The sequence below is a fragment of the Phascolarctos cinereus genome, unplaced genomic scaffold (assembly GCF_003287225.1).
Source record: "Phascolarctos cinereus isolate Bilbo 61053 unplaced genomic scaffold, phaCin_HiC Scaffold_4;HRSCAF=312, whole genome shotgun sequence".
NCBI lineage: Eukaryota > Metazoa > Chordata > Mammalia > Diprotodontia > Phascolarctidae > Phascolarctos > Phascolarctos cinereus.
In genome coordinates, this window is record NW_027555847.1 from 334,710,340 (window position 1) to 334,737,338 (window position 26,999).

The window sequence follows — 26,999 nt, forward strand, 5'->3', positions numbered from 1 at the left end:
TCCTCATTGCCTTTCCAGATTTCTGAATGATCTTTATCTCCATAAAATCTAGACCTCAATTCCACAGGAAAAGGATTGAGACTGCCCTATTCCCGCTCAACATTTAGCTCTCCCCCCTTACTTCCTATTCTTTCCCTCAACTCCTCTCAAAGAACCGATTATCTTGACTTGTAGTAGACTGGAATGACTGGAAATTGACTGGCTGGAGAGGCAGATCTTCTCTGTGTCAAATTAAATTTGACAGATAGAGCAACTAGAGTTGTTTTATGGGTTTGTTTGATGATGGATATCAAGTTTAATTACCTGTTCTTCGTCTTAAAGTACTCACTAACCTGGACCTTTTCTCTGAAACTTACTTGGCTAATTACAGATTGATCCTTTGAATGCAGGCTCAAAGTTTAGTAGCCTGGAGATAATTTCCTGAGGCCATATAATAAGGAAGTGTAATGGGAACTTTGGTGACTCAGAAAGATGATGTCTAGGGCTGATCCTTTGTGTGACTAATGCTTCTCGCTGCTGTAAACAGAAATGACTTATCTAGTACATTGGCCAATCACAGTGAGACCTTCCTGGCATGGATATTCAGGGAGTCCCAGGCAGTGAAAACTTCACCTCATCAGAGAATGAACCACCCTTTTACAGTGAAAGAGATCAATGACACCCAGTGTGTTCAAAACAAAGCATGGGTTTTCTGCCTGGTCACCACTTTTGAAACCTTGGCTACAAATGAGTTAGTTTTGGCCTGGTTTCCCGTGGCACGAGTTTAAGCAATCAGTTTGTCTTTAGAGTGGTATAAGAATATCTTGTTAATATATTTGGATCCTATGAACTAGTTTAAATGCAATTTGAAATTCAGGGCAAAGGGGGTAGCTTTTTTTCCCCCCAAACCTCTTTTCCAAAGAACAACAGGACAATATATCTTCAGAATCTTTGCTTAGATCTTTGCACAGATTCTGAAGACACATTGTTTCACTAGTTATTGCTTTTGTCTCCCAGAAAATCCCTGATTCCTTTGGTTTCTCTATAGTTCACAAGCATAAAGTTGGCTAATATATAAAGTCTAAAGTAGAACAATACCGCATTTTTGTATAAAAACCTCGAGGAATAATTGTATCCTAAGGGCCTAGGATAGACTATAGCATTTAATAAATGCTTGTTGAATGCATGGTAAATTTTTAAAAAGGGGGGGGATTTTATATCCCCTCTGTTTATGCTCTTCAGTCTTTTTTTTTTTGTGGCCTACAATACTTCCTGCCTCAGACACTTATTATGTCTATGGGCAAAGTCAGTCACTTGACCTCTCTCAGTCTCAGTTAACTTTTCTGTAAATGGCACCTACCTTACAGAGCTGTTGTGAGGATCAAATAAAAAAAAAACATGTAAAACACCTTGTAAGTTTTTATTATTATTATTATTATTATTATTGTTATTATTATTGTTATTTTGAGACTGGAGGGTCATCCAAAAAAAAATTGGCCTAAACAATTTGCACTTTGTTTCTAGTTTTCAGTTTTAAAAACTGACTGGTTTTAGGGGCTTTTATATGTTAGCTTTTAGAGATTTATACCATTAACCCTGTACAGTATCAGTCAGACAGCACACTGATATTGTGGCCTTTAGGGTAGACCTTGTAAATTATACGTGTGTGTGTGATATGACTATATGATTGATCACCCACCCATATGTATATGTGAGGGCATATGTATACAGAAAACATTGTTTTTGGCCTTCAAAGTAGAGTACACTTGGAAATACTGAGGCGGTTTTGACATTCAATGCAGAACTATGTAAACCCTTATACCATACATGGCTTCCACTGAAGTGATGAGTGCGGTGGATTAAGGAGGGATCTGACAGCTCATGAGAAGAAACAATGCAAAAAAAAAATCCCTCCAGCTCTTAATGATATAACAAGAGCAATGTGTGCTGTGACTATTGAATCATAGGAACAAATATGTAAACATCCATATGTTAGAATATGTAAACAAATGGAAGCAAAGGTCTGGTGGAACTAAAATTCTTCACAAGAAAGCCTGCCATTCTTCTTTGTGGAAGAGAAACCACTTTTTAAGGCCATCAAAATAGCTTCCAGGCTTGATTTACTTCCAAGTCAGACTGGTAATGCAAATGTCTGATTCGGAAGGCTCCAGGCTAGTTCTTTGTGGAGTGTGGGTTGATTTTTTTTCCTTTTTTTTTTAATCAGATGATTTTCAGGTGTTAGTTCCTCATACTCTTGTAGCAGGCTTTCACCTAACAATTTATGGCTCCACAGTGATCAGAAAAACCTTTAGTGAAGTGAAAACCAGTCACCCAACAGCCAGTTCTTTTAAGAATGAATCAGCTCTTTGTTGACAGGAGTAAGCTATGACACTGGACCGTTTGAGATAAGATTTCTGTTACTTGTGGTAGGTATATAATGGTCTTGGAGTCAGGAAGACTTATCTTTCTGTGTTCAAATTCAGCCTCTGACACTTACTAGTGATGTGATTCTGGTCAAGTTGCTTAACCCTGTTTGCCTCAGATTCCTCATCTGTAAAATGAGCTGGAGAAGGAAATAGCAAACTACTCCAGTATCTTTGCCAAGAAAACCCCAAATGGGGACATGAAGAGTTAGACATGACTAAAAGGACTGAGCACCACCAACAACATTAATGATGGTCTTTTATAAACTTAATACTTTGCATGGTTTTGAAAAGCTATTGATGTAGTTTTCTTAAGCTACATATAAGTAATCCATAGGATCCTGACTATAGAGCTGAAAGGGGGGCCTTGGAGATCTTGAAGGGCAACTCTGTCATTTTATGATGAAAAAACTGGGACTGAAAAGGGTTAAGTGGCTTGTCTAAGGCCACCAAGCTCATAAGTGTCTAAGGGGGGGAAGATGTGAACTCGGATTTTCTTGACTCCCAAATTCTACATGCTATTCATTGTACCACCTAAGGAAGTAGGTAAGGGAGTTAGCCTGCTTAGGTCTTTTTCTTTTCCTCCAAACTTCTACCTTAATATAACTTGGAATGTGAAGAATATTTGGAACTTTTGGGGGGAAGGAGAGAGAGAGAGAGAGAGAGAGAGAGAGAGAGAGAGAGAGAGAGAGAGAGAGAGAGAGAGAGAGAGAGAGAGAGAGAGAGAGACAAAGAGGGAGAGCAAGAGAGTTCAGAAGTCTCACAAGTACTTGTTCTAACAAGATTGTGTACTAGGAAGTATGCCAAAATTTGATAGATGCTAATAGGAACATCTGAAAGGGGTGTGTGTGTGTGTGTGTGTGTGTGGCTGGAGGGGGGGTCGGCAGACCAGTTTAGTTCCTTTTAACTTTCCTGAAATGCCTGGGATTAAAGGAGACAAAGTCAAGAGTGCATAATACTTTGCTGACACAGAGGGAGTCTTTTCTTGTCATTAAATATAGAAATGGCATGTATGCACCTGATCTCTAATCCAATTAGATTCAAAGAAGAAATCTAAACAAGAGTTTCCAAATGTTCTTGAAAACATGAACTACCTCAACGTGTTGCTTCATTAAATGAAACTAAAGCTAATTGCAATTATATCCTGGTTGTAAAAAACAAATTAAATTATTGTTATTGATAAAATCAAGTGAGGTGTCATTCTACCCTCACCAAAAGCATTTTACTTTTGTTGCTCTTTCACTCTTAAGAGGACAGAGTTGATAGATTTTGACCAAAAGTGGCCCATTTGTTGGGAGGTAGATTAATCTGCACCATAAATTCAGTTCAAGGATGGAAATATCCAAAGGGGGGGGAGAGCTTTTATGCTTTTTAATGGATTTCACAGTAGTCTGGCCTAAAAAGTAGTACAGAAAGCCATAACTGCAATGCTTATAAGATGTAAAGTACATGACTATCAAGAGCCTGTTAAAGGTTGTGGAAAATGTCAGAGAAGACCAAGTCTTGCTGTGGTGAATTTCCAATTTAAAACAAAAACAAAAAGAAAAAAAGGATTTAAGGCTAGTTGTAAAAGAGAAAAGCACTCCTAAGGGTAAAACCTTAGACAAGTTTTAAAGTCTTAGAGATAAAATAACATTAAAACTGATCTTGTCACAAGAGAGGAACATTTCTAGGATTAGCTTCTGATGCTCTTTTCACAAATTGAACATATTTTACAATATCTTTGTAAGGAAATCCTGCAAAGTGGTAATCTGATTTTTTCCTGATTCCCCTACTAATTCTGGATAATATAGTAAAATACCAAAGACTCTAGTACTGAATTATCTAGTCTGTCTTGGCCCAGGGAATTTATTTCCCAGATTGTTATTTTTTTTCCCACTCAGAAAACCTGTCTCTGCCATCTGAACTATTCTTCAGAACTCAGCACTGTCATCCTATTCGAAATCAGAATTTCTAGATTTAAAATTGTTTACTTACTTACTCATTTAAATAATTAGAGAGAGCCTTCCAGGTAGAACTTCCATGCTAGTTCTAATTGAATTAAGAGGATTGAATGACCCATCTATCAAATTATTTAGAATCTGTACTCTCTTCTGAAATTCAAAAAAAAGGAAAAAAAAGACTATAGCATAGAAAATACAGAAGAAAAAAAAACTTCTGATACCCCATATATGCTAATAAAAAAACATGGCTAAAAACAAATAACAGACCTTGTTTAGATTTTTCATTGACCAGGTGGACTTCAGCAAGTCTCGGGTTTGGAGAATAGGATGACTTTTTTTTTTCTCCAGGAAAGTTAAGAGGTGAGGCCTGCTTTACTCTGATTATAGATGGCATACACAACTGCCTAGATGTTGTGATTTAAGAGGTACTGAGAGGGTACTTTTTGTTTTTAATTTTTATTTTTAATTCCAAGTTTTCTCCTTTCTACCTCTTCCTCCACTCATTGAGAAGGCAAGAAATGCAATAATGCAAAACATTGCCACATTCTACCCCCTGAAAAAAAAAGGCAAGAAAAATAAAGAAAGAAAAAAGTATGCTTCTATCTGCACTCAGAGTCTTCTCTCTGGAGGTGGATAGATTTTTCCACTATGAATCCTTTGGAGTTGTGATGGATCATTGTATTGGTTAGAGTAGCTAAGTCTTTCACAGCTGGTTATTGTTACAATATTGCTGTTACTACATACTATGTTCTAGTTTTGCTCACTTCACTGTGTCAGTTCACATAAGTATTCTTAGGTTTTTCTGAAACCATTCCCTTCATCATTTTTTTTCAGTGTATTCTATCACAACCATGTACCACAACTTGTTCAACCATTCTCTAATTAATGGTCATTTCCTCAGTTTCTGCTTCTTTGCTACCATAAAAAAAAAAAGAGCTGCTATAAATATTTTTGTACATATAGATCCTTTTCCTTTTATTTCTTTGGAGTAAAGACCTAGGAGTGGTATTGCTGGGTCAAAGTTTTATAGTCCTTTGTACTTAATTCCTAAACATTCTCCAGAGTGGCTGGAGTAGTTACAGCTCCACTGACAGTGTATTAGTATGACTATTTTTCCCTGTCTCCTAAGGGGCTGCTTTTAAGAAACATTGCACCTGATACCCATGGATTTACCTGAAATCCCTAGCATTAGAATCACTTCTTATGGATTGTTGTTATGTTTGTCCTTGTTCTTGAAGATGAAAGGACTTGCAATTGATTTTGTTTTGAGTGAGGGAGGACTGTGCAAGGTCACTAGCCTCATTTTCTCCTCCAGAGCCATCTGGGTCCAGTGGCCAGATAGTAATCAGGCCAACTGGAAATGGCCCAAGATGAAGTGGGAGACTCTGGCCCTTTTAAGCTAAGGCCTTTTCAGGTTCTCACTTTGAGTGAGGCAACACCCATTCAGTGAACAGGCCTCTTTAAGATGTGAGTCAAGGTCTAGGACTAATACATTCAGGAAAATTAGCCATCCCCCACTATTTTAAAGAAAAATCAGAGTCCTAAGGAAACAAGATACAAGTTGTCAAATTTTGCTGGTGAAGAAGGGCAGGAAGAACAAGACAAAAACAAAGACCATCCAATTCTAAATTGATTGCATGAGGAGCTTGCAAGAGGAGGTCTCTGAAGGTAGGCAAGGCACTTGGGAGAGACCAACTTTACAGTTCTGCTTCCAGAGCCCTGCAGAGAGCACTGTAACTCCAGCAGCCTTTCAGAGGGGCAGAAGAGTACATTCCACTGTATTGAGATCTCCTAGCATGGTGTCTTGAACAACAGCAATAAGCATTAATCAGGCACCTGTACAAAGCACTGTGTTAGGTGCTGGGGATAGAGAGATGAAAATGCAGAAACCCAATAGTAAATGAAGGAATGAATCATAGGCACTATTTCTATGGCTCTCTCTGTAACAGCTAGAGTGCAAGCCATATTGACTTCTTCCTTATGTCTTTTGCCTTCAGAATTTAAAAGTTACCTGGGATTCATTCTGTCCCTAGGGCCTGCAGCTGGGGAGGAGGTGGCTACATGCGGTTAATCACAGCTATTTTATACATCAGTTTTCATCATGTTTTCATGTTGGCAGTGATTGACTATTTCATATTTTGACTTCTCATCCTCCTTTCAGTAATCTCATGGGGTGATGAGAGTAAACAGTATGTCCATTTTAACTTTGATTTCCTGGAGGGGAAATGCTCCCCAATTTGTTATAGAATTTATAACTCATTTAAACAATGGGAATTTTAAGCCACTAAGGAAACTATTTGTGAATAGACCATAGCTCCTCAAATGATTCCTCATTGGGGATCTGTCTACTTAAGATGAATAATAAACAATCCCATATATTTAGGGAGAAGAGAGGAATTGATAAGAGTGGCCAGTTTTCCCCACATTCCACACACCCTATCTGTGCTCACTGTCACCAGCTTAACTCAACGTTTTACTTCTTTTTGCTCAGACTATTGTGAGGTTTTCCAAAATGCACTCCTTGTGTTCTAATCTATCATACATACAGCCTCCAAAATAATCTTCCTAATCCACATATACCACCTCCTTATGCTTAGAATGTATTCCCAACCCTAATTTATCCCATTTTCATCCTTTTGTGAAACTCAGCTGTGTGGCTTCTTCCTAAAGTCAGTCTTGAACTCCCCTCCCACTCCCCCTCCTTCAGGCTGCCTCTGAATCAGTCATTTCTTTACTTAGAAGTGTTCTGAGGAATTCTATCTTTTTTTTCCCCCACAAGAAATTACAGTGCCTTGCATGTTAGCCTTGCCCCTAATAATCTTTGTTAAATGGAGCTCACTTTAATTTGATTAAGCCAAATTCTATAAGTTTTGGTGAAATTGGTTATACAATCTTTACCTTCTGATTTTCAGTTAAATGTTCTTTAAATTTTGTTTTTTGTTTTGCTAGCCAGGTAAGGACCTAGGAATCTCATTTTTTAAGTTCACATTTTCTCACCTGTAAGATGGGAGGGTCTTTACAAGGACAGATACTCCAATGAACGTGATGAATGGACAGGGAGTTAGATGAAGGGTGACTGATGAACATAGTGATTATTTCTAATGCCTTTATCACCTTTAATGCTTATGCATTGCTCTCAACAGCATCTATAAATACAAAATTCTTGCCCGTGGGATCATATTTCTACATGTGGGAAAACATGGAGACAGTTCTGCAAAACCTATTTCATAAAACATTTTCTGAAAACTGGAGTTTCATGAATGACTTCCAGCACTTAGCACAGTACCTGGCACATGATAAGCCACGGGTAGGGAACCTGTGGCCTCGAGGCCACATGCGGCCCTCTAGGTCCTCAAGTCGAGCCCTTTAACTGAATCCACAAGTGCAGCCCTTTGACCGAATCCCAATTTTACTCTGGATTCAGCGTGGATTCAGTTAAAGGGCTGGACTTGAGGACCTAGAGAGCCGCATGTGGCCTCGAGGCCACAAGTTCGCCACCCCTGTGGTAGGCTCTTAATAAATGTCTATCTATTGATGACCTTTAGTTGTACTTTTCCCTGGTGGTTCAAGGTGATTTGTTGCAGAATGTGATGTCATTTCCAGAGCTGGTCCATCAAAACTATCACCCAAAGATCTCTATATTTAAATTCCTGCCTAGTTTAAGTTAAACATGAGCTTCAAATGGTATATGGAGTTTCTTTCTTTTTCTCTTCATCACAAAAATATATCCCCGTGTACTAGGGCAAAAGAAGGAAAAAGCATAGCCTTTTTTTGTTTGAGAATTTAATTAGCACTGTAACTTAATAAGATTTGCATCAATTACCACCTTCATTCAAACCCCCAATTTTCACTTTCTTTGTTTATATAGAAAGAGGTGTAATGGACTAGCACTCAGCCATTTCAGGCGGTTCAGAGTTGTCAGCGCCTTAGTTTGCTCCTGCAAGTTAATTGACTGTTTGAAGTGAGGACTTGGTTTAAACCTCTGCCACATGGCATTCTACATGTGGATGTGTGTTCTATGGTAACGTGTGAAGGACTTGACTAATTTTCATTAAACCTGGGATATTACTATCGGGCACAAAGACATATTTTAAGTGTGATTTATGGTTCAACCTGTCATCTCTAAACCAAATGGAACTGGATAAAAGATTTCAAATGGGCATGTTGACAGTTTTAACAGATTTCAGTAAAATTAAGTATAGGAGCAGAGTGAGAACTGGCGAGAGGCACAGAGTAAGCAGGCAGTCTGGGCACAACACAGTGATCACAGTGAGGGAGGCTTTAAAATATTATTTTCACAAATGTTGTATGGTAGGGTCATAAAATTATGTTTTCCATAGTGCCTATGTACTTATTTTATGCTAAGTTAGGTTCCATCCATTAAAGCCAGGTATCAAACCTCTGGGCCGTACAGTAGAGGGACGGGAGGGCGAACCAAAATTTGAAATCTAGGGAGTAGGGAAACAATGTTTAAACCTTGCCTAAAGCACAGAGCGGCCTTGTCGTGGCACTCCGAGGAAGTTATAGAAACATGAGCTTGCCTTGAGTGGATTTTAGAGTCCACAGAAACCCATAATAATTATGTTGTCTTTTTCATTAACATAAATTTACATATCTGACTGAAAGACAAGGTCTTTCTCCTTAAAAAAAGATTGCCGGGCTCTTACCAGCAAGTGAAATAAAACAAAACATACATAAACAACAGTTGACAGGGAATCAAAAGTTATCTTTTTTATGTATTTGGGTTTATTCAATTATCAGCTTTCTTCTAGACAACGAATTATACTTGAGTTAGATAGAGCTATTTTTTATAGGTAAGATGTATGTATTTTCCTTTATTCATTCATTGATTTTTATCTACTGCGTAGTGGGTAAAATGGCATCACAAGGCGAAACTGGAAGGGATCTTGCCACCCCTCCTGACAAAAGACATGCAACTCATTCCTTTAAGGAAGGTAAGCAACATGGCATAATAATATTATTATTAATAATAATAATAATAATAATGTGCTTAGTGCTATAAGGTTTACAGAATGCATAGTGAAATTAGAAGTAAGCTACTGAGAATCAGGAGATCTGGAAGAGAGACTCTGGAACAGGAGTATGGAACCTGCAGCCTCGAGACCACATGTGGCTTCCTGCTCTGGAGACTAATCAACACATAAAATTCTATGCACTATCCAGATAAGGGACAGATACTGGGTAACAACAAAAAATGAAGTTGAAAAGATTGTTGGGGACTTAGATAATAGAGATTTCTACAAGCCACAGATAGGCTTTAAGCATTCAAATTCCGGTTCTAACACTTAATAGCTAGCCCCTACTAGGAAAATAGCCCCTAATAGGTTCAAAATCCTGATTTTTTTTTTCAATTTAAGGAAGGTTGTCACCCAGGTAGTTTGCTCTGATAGATTCTAGATATATTCAAAAGTGGGTTAGGATGACAAAGATCAGGGAACTTGCAGACTCTTACTTCAATCTTAACTCCCTTCCAAGATGCTCCGTACATTCTAGTCCATCACTGGGGATCTTGAGACAGAGAGGGCTGTGCCTTCATTTCTCACCACATTGCTCCTCAAGATCTGTGGATTTGGGGAATTAGCTCAAGGCAGAAGCCTCTGAGTGTTATAAGTTTGAGTCTATTCCCTCAGATCTAAACTTAGGAAAAGGCATTCGACTTGGAATTAGAATGATTCAGTCAATTAATTTATTAAGCACCTCTCAGTGCCAGATACTGGGAAGCAAGTTGGCAAAAAATAAAAATACAGCCACTAACATGCTGCAAGGCATGGGGAGAGAACATGCACACATAGAAGTATATTAAAAATATAATTACAAGTTAATTTTCCAGAAGAGGGATAGGGGAAAGGAATAGCCACTTTGGGGGTCAGGAAAGAACTCCTATAGGAGGCAGCTTTTTGAAAGAGGCTAGGAATTCTAAGGGATAGAAGTGAGGAAGGAATACCTGTGGGTCTGTGTACAGGGGTGGAATTGGAGATGAAAGGTCACGTGGGAGGGACAGCAAGGAGGCCAGTTTTGTTGAACCATACAATGTATGTGAAGAAGATTAAGGCAAAGTAGCTTAAGATCAAGAAAAGGTTAGCATGTTGGGTGATTTAGGGTTGGCTGTGACTTCCCAAGTTCCTTTCCACCTCCTGGATTCTAGTCTCACACCTGTCCAGCATCTGTGAGTTGAGAGAGGAATGGAATATGGCAGTAAATTCTTTCTAAAGAATTCCGAAGTTGACCTGACTGTCAACTTCTGTCAGGCTGATAAATTGTTACATACATTCCTTTGGTAAGTGCATTGCTGCCTGGGTCCTCATCTGCCAAGAAGTTGTTTTGCAAACCCAGAAAAGTAGTTTTCTGTACTTAGGCTGCAAATGGACAAACACCCCAGAAAAAAAGAGTGCATTTTAGATACCTTCTAACATAGGTTTTTGAGAAATGCAAACACGTGTTAAAAAATATAAGTTGGCTAACAGGCTATTAGTTTCTAATGTGCTTGAATGTGTTAAAGCAAGAGTAATAAGAATTTAAAAGTAAACAGAGTGATACAATGGCCTTTATTAAACCCTCCCCCCACATACAAGTAATGCTATATTTTTGAAGAGGCTAATGATAGAACAGAACAGAAAGGGGTGTCAGAATCACTGATTATAGTAGCAGGAGTGTTGGTTTTGGAGTTAGAGAATCTGGCATCATTTCCTCACCCTGCTGCTTATTTATTGCCTTTGTGTCTCTGGGCTTCAGTTTTCTCCATCTATAAAATGAGGGGGTTGGATTACAAGGCCCCTTCCAGCTCTAAAGTGCTGATCCTATGACTCCATTTGGAAGCTCATTTAAGTTTTTAAACCCATATTTAAATTCCTATAAAATAACTGAATTGCCCATTTACTGAGCCAAGGCTGAAGACATGTTCTGCTCAAAAAGACTCGCTTCCAAAAGTTCTCTGAGCAATACCACCTGGGATGTACGACTTTTGATAAACAATGGATCGAAGCAATCAATTGCCTGCATCAATGAAGGACATATTTAATTTGTTGCAGTGTAATTTTTTCAGGTGGCACAGTGGATAAAGTACCCAACCTGGAGCCGCGAAGATCAGAGTTCAAATCTGGCCTCATATACTTATTAGCTGGGTGACCCTGGGCAAATCATTTAACCCCGTTTGCCTCAGGTTCCTCATCTACAAAATGAGCTGGAGAAGGAAATGACAAACCACTCCAATATCTTTACCAAGAAAACTCCAAATGGGGTCACAGAGAGTCAGACAGGACTGAAAAATGACTGAACAACAAAATGAGTTGAATTGAGAGGAGAAGAAACTGAAACTAAAGGGGACCAACTCAATGGTTATTGTATAGCTTTTGAGTACACTACAATATGGAGATGAGTTGTATAGTAATTATGAAAACAGAGAGGAAGTGGGCAAATTTACAGTGCCAAGAGGCATATATGGGGTTGAATTTGGGAAGTTAAAGTGAGAGGGCTTATGACCTGTCTAAAAGACTTTTATTTATTAATTTTATTATTCACCACAACTTCCCCATTTAACAAATAGGAAAACAGACACTGAATTTATATGATGTAGAATCACAGAATTTTGTGTTGGAGAAGCTTTAAAGGTCTTCTAGCTCCTTCTCAGAGGAGGAATTCCCTTCTGTAACATCCCTGTCAGACGACTTGGTCAAGATCAATCAAGAGTAATCCATCTATTCTTTGAACAAATACTGATGGAATGGTTACCACGTTCTAGTTGTATTCTGTGAGCTTTGGACATGTAACAAATAAGATGCATATCTTTTAGCCCAATAGGGAAGATGAATTCTTTTTTTTTTCAAGTGGAGAGTGCCAATTTTATTTTTTGTTTGTTTTTTATTTTAAAAATTAATTTATTTTGATTTATCAACAATCACTTCCATACGCTTTTGAGTTTAAAATTTATCTCCCCCTCCATCCCCACCACCCTCCCCAAGACAGCATACAATCTGATACAGGCTATACATATACATTCCTATTAAACATATTTTCACATTAGTGATGTTGTAAGTAAGAATTAGAACCAATAGGAGGAACCACCAGAAAGAGGAAACAAAACTCAACAGAAGAAAAAAAATAGCAAATAGTATGCTTCAATCTGCATTCCAACTCCATGGTTCTTTCTTTGGATGTGGATAGCATTTTCCATCACGAGGCCTCTAGAGATGTCTTAGATCCTTGCATTGCTGGGAAGGGTTAAGTTTATCAATATTAGTCATTGCACAAGGTGGCTGTTATTGTGTACAATGTTCTCTTGGTTCTGCTCATTTCACTCAGCATCAGACCATACAAGTCTTTCCAGGTTTTTCTGAAGTCAGCCTGTTCTTCATTTCTCATAGCACAATAGTATTCCACTACATTCATATACCACAACTTGTTCAGCCATTCCCCAGTTGATGGGTATCCTCTCAATTTCCAATTCTTTGTCACCACAAAAAGAGCTGCTATAAATATTTTTGTACATGTAGGTCCTTTTCCCATTCATGTGATCTCTTTGGGATATAGCCCTAGAAGTTCTATTGCTGGGTCAGAGGGTATGCACATTTTTATAGCCCTTTGGGCATAGTTCCAAATTGCAAATTGTTCTCCAAAATGGTTGGATCATTTCACAACTCCACCAACAATGCATTAGTGTTCCAATTTTCCCACATCTTCTCCAACATTTATCATTTTCTTGTTTTGTCATCTTGACCACTCTGATAGGTGTGATGTGTTACCTCAGAGTTGTTTTGATTTGCATTTCTCTAATCAATAGTGATTTAGAGCATTTTTTCATATGACTATAGATGGCTTTAACTTCGGGAAGATAAATTCTTTACACAGATATCCGAAATATTGGACAAACTATGAAAATGCAATAAGAGGTACAAAGTGCTATGGGAAGGAGGGAGAGATTATTTCTGGCTGATAAGCTTAGGATAATTATAAAGGTAGGCTTCCTAGAAGAAGTAACAATTAAACTGGGTCTTGAAGGAATGAGTTTAGACAGAGAAGAAATCAGGTTCAGTTTAATTTTTTTCAATATATTTATTTATTTTGTTAAATATTTCCCAATTACATGTTACAAATTTAACATTCATATTTTTATTTTGAGTTTCAAATTATTTCCCTCATTTTTTCCCCTCCTCCCTCCTTGAGAAGGCAAGCAATTTGATATCAGTTATACATGTGAAATCATGCAAAACATTTTCATATTAGCCATGTTGCAAAAGAAAACACAGACAAAAAAGGAGAAAAATGAAGAAGTTTAAAAAGTATGCTTCAATCTGCTTTCAGAGTTCATCAGTTCTCCCTCTGGAGGTTGATAGCATTTTTCATCATGGATCCTTTGGAATTATCTCAGATTACTATCTTTATCAGAGTAGCTAAGTCTTTCACAGTTGATCATCCTTACAATATTGCTGTTAAAATGTTCTTCTGGTTCAGCTGGGATCAATTTCAATCAACCCCATGAACAATGAGTCAAGTCACCTAGCATTTATTAAGTGCCTACTGTGTGCAGGACATTGTGCTAGGTGCTGGGGATAGAAAGAAAGGCAAAAGACAGTCATTGCCCTTCAGGAGTTCACTTTGTTAACAGAAGTCAGAAAGTGCCAGAATAGATTTTAGAAATCATTTCCTGCAAGGGATCTTAATCTGGGGTCCATGACCTTATAGATAGATAGGTAGTAGGTAGATAGATAGATAGTTAGATGATAGATAGATAGATAGATAGATAGATAGATAGATAGATAGATAGATAACTTTCAATATAATTGGTTGCCTTTGTAATCCTATGCATCTTATTTTATGAATTTAAAAACATTCTTCTGAGAAAGGACCTGTATGCTTCACCAAATTTCCAGAGGTCCATGAGACCAAAAACAAAACAAAACAAAAAAAAAGTTAAGAACCCCAAACCCTAGTACAACCTCTTTATTTTATTGGTGCATTATTCTGTGCGTCACCCAGATGCTTTTATAACTCGAAATTGGAATTATGAAGCAAAAAAAAAAAAAGCCTGAAAGTCTCATACCTCAAAGCAGTTTTCTACAGGACAGAAGACAACAGTATCATAATAACTGGCTGCAGTTTCACCACCCTTCTCCCTTCCAAATCCCCCCCAACCCCAGCGCTTTGCCTTTGCTATGTAAAAAGTTTGGTTTTGGTTTAGTGAAATGAAATTTCCAGACACAACCCTCTTTCTTGGCAAATCCTCTCCAATTCTTTGTAAACAAAGCACTGGAAAGGACTAAGAAACCTCTTAGGCCACACTGTTGGTCATCAGCTGGTGATATTGCTACAAGATAGGAACTGCCCTCCCCATTCATTGTCTTATTCAAAAGAAATCACTGTCAGCTTCAACTATAAATAAGATAGATGTGAAATGGAAACTGTTTAATACAGAAAGAAGATGGATTATTTATGCCCTTTGTAAATTCTGCATAGCCCTGAACATTCCGTGCAGAATATATAGGTGAAATTGAACCCATATTGCCTTTCAGAGATCCCTAACTGCCTCTAGGTATCTCCTTCCTCTCTCACCTGAGTTATCTCACTTTCTCTGCTCCTCCCCAACCTGTTTACGCATTATGCTAAAATATTACCCCCTAGGGGTATTTGCATCTTAACCAGGGACTCTCCAAGATGAAAAGCTTTAGGTACCCAAAGCAATGAATCACTAATGGTGAAATTTAGGTGACTGACAGGTTGGGAGAGATATTTGGCATTGAGGAATCTTCCCAGCCTCCTCAAATTACAGGAGGCAGCCAGCCCTTGGGTAATGCTTTATGCCAAGCCTTCTATGGGTACTTAATTAAAGAATTATATTGCCACCTCTTTATGATTCAAATGCTAGCTGTTTAAGATAAGAATAATCTTCAGCAAAGCAATCATTATACAACTTAGTCAAACCTTACTGAAATTTTATCCTAGTGACAAATTGACCTACAAGTCATCAGAGGATATCATTGTTTATTAAATTAAGTATTTAATAAAATCCTACCAGGGGAATCAAGCAATCCCAGAAGAATTATTTTTAGATTGTGAGGAGGCAAAAAATAAACAAACAAATAAATGAATAAATAAATAAATAAAAACTAAAAACTTTTACAGAAAAAAAAAGATATGCATCTTTTGGAAGTTTAGAAGTATCAAAGGCAATTTTACATTTTTTGGGAGATTTTTAAGTACTTCAAAACAAGAACATGATGCCAGAAATATACCTAGAAATTAGACAGTAACTTGCCACTGGCAAGTTCTGCTTAAACCTGTTATATATGCTCTCTGAAAGTAAAGCCAATGCCTTCATGTATTTCCCATCAGATAAACATGTATATAGGAATATCTTAAAAGCCAGCAAAAAGTTAGAAATAAACTACTTATGCCATCAGACTTCTACTGAAGTGAGCTCTCTGAGGACTAAGCCATGGTCAAATGCAATTTCTTTTCCTTCAGTCCTACCAACATTTAAAAACTTTTTTCATTTCCTCTTTAGAGTAGATGTTTAATGGGAAGGAGGGATGAGAGAAGCTGGAATCTGAAAAGTTAGTATAGGAATCTGTCATTGCTTAACCTTAGAAAATATTTGGTGAAAGTTAATAAACAAAGAAAAGATAACCTTATCAGGCAGATGGTTTTTATCTGTTGCTAGCAGTCATTCAAACTTTCTGCAGTAGTTTTAAAACATGGCCTTCACTGATACGAGAGTTCATGCTATTTTTATAGTAATGTAGAAAAAATAGCCAATAACAATTTGCCAATAGTTGATTTTCCTTCCCTGTAGCCCCATACTCTGAACTAGGGCAAATGTCCATGCCATTGAGCCTTAGGTAGGTAAGTAGAAGTAGTACAAGCTGTTACTGAACTTAGATTTTTGGAGTCCAGGCAGAGAAGCATCCCAGCACTCACATTCATCTTGTTAAGTGCACCTAATTAAAGAATCCTGGCACCAAGTTGGTCAACATAAATATAGCTAGTCTCCAAACAGAATAGGCAGAACAGTTTGACAAACATTTCACAAGGATATATTACCTCCACCTCTTGCTAACTGGAGCTCTTTTTTTTTTCTTTTCAAAAAGAGGCTGCTGCCTTGGCATCTTTTAGTGATAGCCTTGGCACTGTTTCAGGCAGTATGTCAAGAGAACCCTTCAGATCATCAAGAAGTGGGGAGGAATCCAAATTTCAGAAAACTTAAAGACTGCTTGTTCATAAGATCACTAAGCAGTCCTATGGGTTGCTATGTAGTACCCTGGTGCTTTGGAGAAAAACCTGTGAGTGTGGTTAGAAAGGCACTTGCCAAGTGTGAATGGGTCCCTCCAGAGCTCCCATCCTGCATTCACAATAGTTTGTCATGTTTTAGTTCCTGGTAATTGTCTCCTCAGTCACTGCTATTTGACAAATCTTTGGGGCACTTAAAATAGAAGGGTTTTTTCAGACACTTTCTAAGCTATGACTCTCTGAGCCTCATTCCAGAGACAGTATTTGGATTCTCTAGCTTATTAATGGTGGTAGAGAAGTATTCTGTAAAATCCAAAAATAAATCTTATAATTTTTGTCTGTAGTAGAATTACTATGACTCATTATGATGATACAGGACACTTGACATTATCTAAATGTGCTTATTATAATCCTAAGAATTTTAGAGTTAATACTGCTGGTGGTTTAGTAAGGTTCAGTGATATCCACTGAGAAGTCAGGACTGGGAGGGAACCCTGAAAGTTTTGTAGGATACTTGGCATCAGCATTCTGATTATTGACAAGCTAATATAATATGCAAAGTGGTTGGTCTGTAGGTTAACAGTATCAAAGGCAAATTGCTTCCTTGCCCTATTGTTAAATGCTATCTCTTTGTGAAAATAGTGTGATGGAGAAGTGGCTTTGGAGCTATGATCTGAATGTACTTCCTTCTAAGATACATACTGACTATATATCTGCTGCTCATTTAGTTTCTCAGTGCTCTAGGAAACTCTCTAAGATTGTAGATTACAGAGAGCATGTCTACCAGCATTTGTGGAGGGAGTTTACTCTTCAGGACATTCCTTAGATGAATGTAGTCATGGTTCCAGTCTTACCCCAATCAACAAACACTTATTAAGCATTGGTTTTATGGCACATATTGTGGATCCTAAGACAGAAATGAAGCATTGTTCCTGAACTCAAGCAACTCATTCTCTTTTCTTCCTTGCTGTTACAATTAAAAAAAAACCCAAACAATTGTGTGAAGCAGACTGGTACACACACAAACACAAACATATCTGTCCATCTCTATCTCTATCTCTTGGTCTAGATTTGTGATTTCATGAATAAAGTCCTATTGTGGGAATTCCTTTCACTATGGAGATAAGCAATGGAAGGCTGAGCACTTAAATGGCTTGCCTATAGGCATATAGTTATTATGATTCAGAAGTAGGTCTGAACTCTAAGGTCAATCTTTTATCCAGGGTTCTTCCTCCCCTCTTCTTTTCCCCTTCTCCATGTGTGTGTATATGCCTGTGTATATGTGTACACATATACACATGCAAATATGTATATATATATGTGCATGTGTGTGCATATAGACATGTGCATAACACGTATATGCATATGTATATGCGTATATACATAAAGGTATGTATTTATGTCTCAGCTAATACTATATATATATATACAATTATATTAAAATGCTAATTGTTATTACCATGATGATCTCTAAATATGAGTAAAAATGAGATAACATAAAATAAAAATACCTGCTTTGTCCAGAAATTTATATTTTTGTTATTGTTCAGTAGTTTCAGTTATGATTGACTCATCATGACCCCGTCTGGGGCTTTCTTAACAAAGATACTGCAGTGGTTTGTCATTTCCTTATCCAGCTCATTTTACGGATGAGGAAGCTGAGGCAAACAAGGTTAAGTGATTTTCCAAGGTTCACACAGCTAGTAAGTGTTTGAGGCTAGATTTGAACTCAGGAAGATGAGTCTTCATGACTATAGGTTGGGCACTCTATCTACTTCACCACCTCACTGCCCTGGCCCTCCTAAGGACAAATTATATATTGTTAGTGTCCTAGAGCATTAACTTGAAAATCCTTCTGTATTAGTTTTTCCCATGTAAAAATTAATACAATAGTGTTGTATGTTGCGTGTCATTCTATAAGTTCTCTCTCGCTCTCTCTCGTTCGTTTCTCTCTCTCTCTCTCTCTCTCTCTCTCTCTCTCTCTCTCTCTCTCTCTCTCGTGAGTAAGGCTGTTACTTTTCATTTTCTGGAAGCCTTGAAATGCAGTGTGTGATTGGTTGCTGGCAGTTCCATGTGAGTTGATGTGGGCAAGGATTATGAACTCTCTGGATGACCTCATTATCACTTCCCCATACCTAAATTCTGGCCAGTTGTAGAGTGTCAGAGATTGGTCTGGAGATCCACCTTTGGTAGCTATTGAAGTAGTGTAGCATAGGATTTATTTTTTTCCCCTCACTTAATAGTATTTTATTTTTTCCAAGTACATGTAAAGATAGTTTTCAACATTCACTTTTATAAGATTTTGAGTTCTAAGTTTTGTTTTTCTCCTTCCCTTCCCTCCTCCCTCCCCAAGAAGGCAAGCAATCTGATATAGGCCATACATGTACCATCATATTAAACATATTTCCACATTAGTCATGTTGAAGAACAGGATTTATTAACCTGGAGTCCACAGATCCCTTCAGGTTTCCATGGATAGATTTCAGAGGCTCTATGGTCTTAAATGGGGAAAAAATTATTTCTTTATTTTAATTAACCTGTAACTAAAATTTAGAATTTCCTTCAATTGTGAATGTTGGCAAGAAACCATCATAGTATTAGCAGTACCTGTGACTGTCAAAAATAGAGGTGGCATGTTTTCATATCATATTATAGATATTTTGAAATATCATTTACAGTCCTTACTTCAAAATTATTGTAATTATTAGCCCTACTGCTAGATTGCAGGTGGTCACTGTCTTACTGGGTACAGACTATATATTTTTTTGTTCTCTTTTGTAATCCTATATATTTCATTTTATATATTTAAAAACATTATTCTGAGACAGAGTCCATAGGCTTTATCAGATTTCAAAGGGGTCCATGACTACAAAAAGTTAAGAACTCCTGATTTAGACATTAGACATAGGCTAAGTGAATGCATTGTAGACACTGAAGATTGAGTTTAATAATCCATGTAGCAGGCCAAGAGTGGTAGCACACACCTATCATCCCTGCTACTGGAAAGAGGCTGTGACTGGTGGATTGCTTGAGCTGGGAGATTCTGAACTTCAGTTGGATAAACTGAATAGGATGTCTATACTGTTTCTGGAATCAATATGGTAAGGGGTGAATTAGTCCAAGTGGGAAACAGGAGCAGTAAACTGAGGCTGACAAAGGTGGGATAATTTGAACACTGTTACGTACTTGGTAAGTGGCAGAGGCAGTATTAGACCAGGATTAGAATCACCATCTCCTAATCTTTCAAGATCAATGCTGCTCCTGCAATGACTGACTGCTCCTCAACTCTAGGGTACCCCAGGGAAAAGCAGTCAGTGCTGTGTCTTAGTGTTCGAATTGCTTTAAAAATATTTCTTAACATTTTTCCAGTGATATTATAAGGCAGTATCAAGGTCCCAGGATTCTGAGGTTCATTTGCATAAGATCCTTTCCTTAATGTGCCACTGACTGTTTATTTCCAGAGTCTAAAAAATTAAGTTCTGTAATTGCTTCTACTCTAGTAGCCTAATTTGGGGGAGGAAGAAAAGGCATGCCACTAAAGTCATATAAGGCCTTTTCAACTGATGCTTTGTAAGTGAGAATAAAAAGTTCAATGAAACAGAATCTTCACCTTGGGAATTTGGATTTATTTTCCTTGAATGGGTTTGCTCACCCACTGCTAATGTAGTGAGGTTTTCCTGCAGTTGATCAGTTTCTGGGAGGAAAGAATACATACACCCCTTTTCTTTTCCTTAGGATCAGCCTCTAAAAATGGTAAGAAAATATGCTGCAATATGGCTTTGAAACATTTTCTTTCCTTTTCCTCATTCTGTCATGTTTATGATTATTCTATGAATGGTAGTGATGGTAAATACTTAAGCATTTCTATTTTCTTTTAAAATCTGTTTGGTATAGGATCAGGTGGGAAGGGGGTGGGGAGAGACTAGGGTGGAAAGTTCAAAATTTCCTCTGTCTCATCAGAAGTCTATGTATTGATATGCAGGGCTCAGATGTATGAATATATATATAATATATGCATATATAAAATACAAATGCTTGGAGGACATTCAAGGTATTGAGACTCCGAACTGGAGTAGATTCTCTTTGCTGTTTAGGAATCTTAGGGTTCTTTGGGAAGGTTTATCTGGGAAAGAAAGTGTTTATCCCAGAACATCCCTGCAGCATGGAGAGGTAGCTGGGAACGGTCGCTCCCAAGACAAGCAAACTGGGGCACCTAGAACCAAAGATCCAAGGAGGCACAGATCTCGAATATTGTTTGTGAAGCTTCTTAGGAGCTTCTGAGCACTCTGAAGGCGCAGTACTAGAAAAGGAGAAATTATGGACTTTTTCTAGCTGGGGTGAAATGGAGTAGAGAAGGGAGAAGGGGAAAAGAGGAGGCAGGGGAGAAGGAGAAGAGAGGGAGAAGATGAACAAGGGGGAGGGAGAGAGAGAGAGAGAGAGAGAGAGAGAGAGAGAGAGAGAGAGAGAGAGAGAGAGAGAGAGAGAGAGAGAGAGAGAGAGAACGAGAACAGACAGAGAGAGGGAGTGAGACGACACAGGCAGACAGATAGAGAACTATCTTCGAAGCACACTGGGTGCCTTCCTGGAGCAGGTGCTTTTTGTCTCGTGCCCTCCCAGGCAGGAGTCATGCGAGTGCGTGTGTGTATATGTGCCTGTGTGCGTGTTTCTGCTCGCGCCTGTCCAATTCAGCTTTGAGGTGGCAACTAGCAAAAGGCTACTGTTGGTTCCACGCCGGGTTTTCCTCCTCGCCCAACACACACACACACACACACACACACACACACACAGAGTCCCTTTCTGTCTTGGTTTAAAAGATGCCTAGGGAGCTTACAGACTCAGCTAGGATGCTCTACTTGCAGTCACTGTTAGGATATGCCCTATAGAGACGCTTTCCAGCTGAGACTGAGACCCAAATAGAAAGGAACCCGGAGGACAGAAGAAGAATATCTTGCAATTCTGACTTCCCCCACCCTTCCTTTCCTTTGGGTAGAGGGTGATGTAGTACGAGGGCCTGGGGCAGGGCTAGTGGGGTCAGCAGGAGAGGGACCGGGCACCTTTCAGGGAAAGCAGCAGCAACTCAGGCAGCCGCAGCCACTGCTGCAAGGAGGAGTTGAGAAAGAAAACAGGAAACGTGGTGGCCGCTTACACACGGCAGCAGCTGATTCATTTCTGCTTGAAAGTGCCTCCCTGAAGTCGCTAAGGCGGGCGGGGGAAGGGGGGTGGAGACAGGAGGAGGAGGAGGAGAAGGGAGGGGGGAAGGGGATAGTTGGAGAGGAAAAGGGGAGGTGTAGCTGGTCTCCAGTCTAGGGAAAATCGTCTGCATCACCCAGACTTCTTTGAGGAGAAGGAGGAGGAGGAGGAGAGGGAGCAGAGATTAGTTTTGGGTACAAAGTCGCAAGTTTCTGAAAGACAGAGGACAAACAGCCCTGGCAGCAAACGGCACCTCAGCACCTCCCATCCGACCCCGTGCGCTCAAATTGCGTTTAAATGACTGAGACTTGGTGGCCCCAACACCGTCTAAATGGCACTCTGAGAGAAACCCCGACCAGACCCAGCCCAACTAAACGAACAAAATAAAAACTATTTGCTGGAGTTTCGAGCCCTCTCTGGACCTGGACTTGGAGGGCGCCAAGCTGGAGAGACTTTGGGGTTCCCTCCGAGAGGCTGTTTGCCTCCCCAGCAGAGCGTCTTCTCTTCCCCCGGTGCCTGGCTTAACAATATGAAGGAGCAGCACTCATGTGTGGGCACTGGGCATCCGAGCATGGCTGGGTATGGCAGGATGGCCCCTTTGGAGATGGCTGGTAGCCCCGTGAAGCGCCTCAGAACTGAGTACCCCTTTCCCTATCTCTTCGCAGAGGAGGCTTACCAGAAACTGGCCAGCGAGACCCTGGAGGAGCTGGACTGGTGCCTGGACCAGCTAGAGACCCTGCAGACCAGGCATTCCGTCAGTGAAATGGCCTCAAACAAGGTAAGGGGTAACCCTCTGCTTCTGCCAACCTTTGGGGTCCCGAAGAGTGGCTAGGATTCCTGCATCCTTTTCCTCTCTCCATTATTCCTGTTCGTGTTCACACAGGTGAAAATGTTCCCTCCCACCCAGCCTTTTGCATCAGTGCGGAGCTAAAATGTCTGTGTCCTTTTAGGAGTAGTTCAACTCCCTTGGAGAGTTTCTTGAGCTCACCTTCTCTCTCTTTTCCCCCTTCCCTTTTCTCTCTTCAATCAGTCTGTTAAGTTAAATCATTTTGCAAAGGCTTTTTTGATATTGTTTAATTACATCACCCTCAGGTCTCATTGGATGGCCTGTTTTATTGTCTCTAAGTAACAGTCTCCTTCTGCTACTTGAGCCAAGGATGTCATTTGGCCCATAAATATAAAGTTTGATATGTAAAAGGTTTTTGTCATTTTCTGTGAGGATCGGTGCCTGAATTTCTTCTCTCCTTCTGCAGAAACCTTTTTTGAGTCATTCATTGAATTAACTTAGACTGTCTTATTTTTCCAAGAAAAAAACAGCAAATTCCTGAACAAACTGCTGAGAGTGGTTGGGGGGGAGTTGTAGGGGAATAGTCCACATTTATTTAATTATTAGTGTACACGATGAGACAGAACCTTGGTCGTAAGAACGTGTGGTCTGGCCATAAGGAATCAAGTAATCAATTTGGTAGGAAGAGAAATTTAGAAAGCTTTATCATAGCTTTTCCTGTTTTAGCACAAAATAAAATTTAATTTCTTGGATTATTCAGTAATAATGATGTCTTTGATTAGGTTTTTTGGCCACATGCAGTGGATGATTGCATGTCCTTAAAGCCATGTTTGTTAATGGAGTTATGGTTGTGAAGTAACCTATTAAAGGCAAGCTTATGACAGACTGGTAAGAAATCTAGGTTCACATTTTGGTCTTTAGTTGTAAGAGGCCAGAGTTGCTTTTATGTCCTGTCCTTTGTGAGTATTTGGCTGAGGAAAAAGGCAAAGGAGGTATGCACATGTTGGATGCAGATGGTTAAGGGATTCAGCCAATAAGGACTAGTCGTTATTTGGAAATTTGATGTGTAAGTTCTTACTTTAAGGATTTAATGCAGTAAGCATAGTTACCCTGTAAAGAAATTTCAACTAATTTTGACCTGGTTGTAAAGTAAGGAAATTTACTATTTCATTTTTTTATGTCATAGTTTCTGTGAACCCATGTAAGTATTTTCTTCTTCCCTCTCTCATCTTTTTTTCATTCCCCCTTACCCTCTCCACTATTTTATTTATTACCATAACCTGGCAGCTACTTGATTTTATCTTGTAACATTTTTCTCTTTGCTTGGTAGCATATTGTTTTTCAGGTAAAATTGCTACTCCATCAGTAAATTTAAGTGGTCTTTTTGTATATTCTTTATACTCAGGTTTCCCTCAAATACATATCTGCATATTTAAAAATCTTTAATCTTTTAAAGTTTGACCACCATTTCTAAATTCATCATCAAAATTAATCCATCTTTCCCATGACCATGGCATTATTTTCTATTCCTTGTCCAAATGATCAGGTTTAACTCCATGCAGCACCATTGAGGTATTCCTGTTTTCATTTATTTGTCACCCCTTGTTTATGTTATGTCCTATAACAGAAAATCTAGATCTTAAGGGTTATTAGGAGATACTTAGGGAATGCTCCAGTGTTCCTCTTTCACTTTTCAAAATAGTCATTCACTTACTGTTTAAGCAAAAGGAACCTGATTGGACAGATGTGCCTTCATTGAAAATCCATAGCATTAATCCTGTAGCTTTGCCAGGATGACTCTACTATGCATTTTAAAAGTCCGTTCACTGCTAATACCATAAATATTGTAAGCTGTCATTTGATTTCGCTGTTGGTGGATGGAAAGGGATGCTTGCTAGGTTTTATTTATTTGGAAATCTTTCACCCTTTTAAAGTCAACAGATAAAACAGGAGTAGACCTTCAAATTAATGCCCAAGAAAAGTCACTGTTTTGGATTTGAAGCTAGATTTGTTTTGTGGAAGCTAGCCTCAGATAGAGTAGATAGGATGCTCTTATATAGTAAGTTAAGGTGTCTTAGGCCTTGAAATTGAGAGAACTTTGTCTTGTGAAAGAAAGGTCAACTTTAAATAATTCTGGTTGGTCCATCTCTATTTTAAGTTTGATTGTATTTTATATATTGATTTTCGACTGTAGTCATCCCAAGCTAATGCTCCTGATTAAACTTGGCTTTTTAACTGTCTTAAGTATTATATATGTGGCTACAAAAAGCTCATTTGGTTTTACGTGGCTCTCTTAAAGGATGCTGATCCTTTTATTATGTGCATTGAAGGAAAAAAGAAACATACTTGGAAAAACTAGGGTATAAATAAAACATGTAACCCAAGAAGTAAATTGAGTTGGCACAACTTATTTGAAGGTCAGACAGAGTGATGCCTTACCTGAAACCTGAAATGAGACATTTATACAGCATTTGAGTGCCAAATCACCCTGTTTTGTTTGATGCTATCAAATATTAAAGAGTTGGAAACTGTACCTATTTGTTGTTTAGACATCCTAATACATATATCTGTGTATGAATATATGTATACATGTATGTGTGTGCATATATATATCTGTAATATTTTTAAAAGAATTTTTGTTTCCTGATTTTCTACACTTGTGTTTTTGGAAGCCATTATATTTTCTTATATCTATTTTGTGTGATTTTGAGAGTTATTTTCCCTTAATGTTTGAAAATATATAAGAAAAAAAGAGCCATTCTGGTGTTCCATATATATGGAACTATAAATGAGTTATAATAAGAGCCTATTATGCTTGATCAATAGACAGTTTGGTTGGTAGTAGAAAAAAAAATTCAGTATGGAAATGGAGTTGTACTTTAAGACTTGGGAGGGGGGAAGGGTTAATTATTTATAATAAAATACTTATAAAATAGTTTTGTTAAGAATGGTATCGTTTGTGCCTAAAATACATATTAAAGGAGAACCAAACTAATTAGCAGTTTTTCATACTGTGATTTAGAAGCAATAATGAATTATTTCTTAGCCTTATGTCAATAAATGTAGGTAAGGACTTAGACACTTCCTAGAGGTGTGACCCTGGACAAGTCACTTAACCCTGATGGCCTCACCAACACTCCTTCTCCCCCAAATACATAAATAAAAAACAAATAAATAAATGTAGTTAGGGAAATTGAGGCAGGGAAGTTAATTGATTTCCTTCTCCTCTCCCAACTTGCACACCTTCTTCTCCCCAGTCCCACCTTCCCCTCAGCATTGGCTGTATGGGCAAAACTACCAAAGCAAAGTGGGGCAAAAGATTCCAGGTCTAATTCCATTTGAACAATTACATACACCACATTTAAGCCCATAAACACATTTAATCTGCCAGAGATAATTTGTACAAATTTGCCTTCTGACCAAGCTTAGAAAAGCTGTTTTGAGTTTGGATTCAGGTTAATAGGAGGCCTGTGTTAACTAAGGAATATGTGTCTTTTGCATATCTTGACTGCTGCTTTGAACTTTTGAATTTCGTATTTTGAAACTGTAGAGTAATAAATGCCTAAATTTGTTATTGTTGCTCAGTTGTATCTTATACTTCATGACCCTTTTGGGATTTTCATGGCAAAGATACTGGACTGGTTTGCATTTCCTTCTCCAGCTCATGTTACAGATGAAGAAACTGAGGCAAAAAAGGTTAAGTGACTTGTCTCAGAGTCACACACCTAGTAAGTATCTGAGGCTGGATTTGGACTCAGGTCTTCCTGACTCCAGTCCTGGTTCTCTATCTGCTGAACCACCTAGCTGCCCAAATGCCTAAATAATCTTGACATTTGTCATCTTTATTTATGTTACATAGACACGCTCATTGTCAAAGTATTAAATGGGATTCCAACAATGACCATGTCTATAGTTACACAAATTATTCTGAATTGATATTGTAATCTTTTTTTTCTTAATTGGTAGTGCTAAAATAACCAGCAAAGACAATTTTAGATTAATTCATTATCTATCATTTTACCTTAAAGCTGAAATAAAGTTCTTGTGTCTTGTGTGACCTTGGGCAAGTTACCTAACCTCCCTGAGCCTCATTTTTCCCATCTGTAAAATGAGAGAGTTGCCCTAGTTAGCTTCCATGTCCTATGGTCTAAGTCTGTCGTCCTCTGATCCTCAAGTTACTCCAGGATCTCAGGGGTCTCCAAGTGTGCCTTATTGCACCAATGCAAACTGCAACCTTAGTAGACCTTCATGAGTTGCTATAGCTGGAAAGGATTTATGGCCTGGTAAGGATCCAGACTTGCAGTGATTTTTGCCTCTCTAGACTTAGCTCGGCCAGTTCTTGGAGTCTGTCATCAGCTTGTCCTTGACTCCTTTCCAGCTTGTTAGAACCTGCCAAAGCTTGTACTTGTCCATAGTCTTTGAGAAAGGAGTCACCTG

The 26,999-nt window shown here is 38.5% G+C and overlaps 1 protein-coding gene across 7 annotated transcripts in view; it reads left to right on the top strand.

The window, feature by feature from the left end:
- LOC110202749 (3',5'-cyclic-AMP phosphodiesterase 4D) overlaps positions 1-26,999 on the top strand; it is a 686,828-nt gene that overhangs the window by 596,064 nt on the left and 63,765 nt on the right. For 4 of the 7 annotated variants that reach the window (XM_078153183.1, XM_078153182.1, XM_020979023.2 and 1 more), the window contains 2 exons: positions 9,214-9,300; positions 22,441-22,553. In XM_078153183.1, coding sequence (XP_078009309.1) covers positions 9,214-9,300; positions 22,441-22,553 — 200 coding nt within the window. Of the gene's footprint in view, positions 1-9,213; positions 9,301-21,849; positions 22,355-22,440; positions 22,554-26,999 lie in introns of those variants that run through there. The other 3 variants (XM_078153184.1, XM_020979024.2, XM_020979025.2) reach the window with 2 other exon arrangements.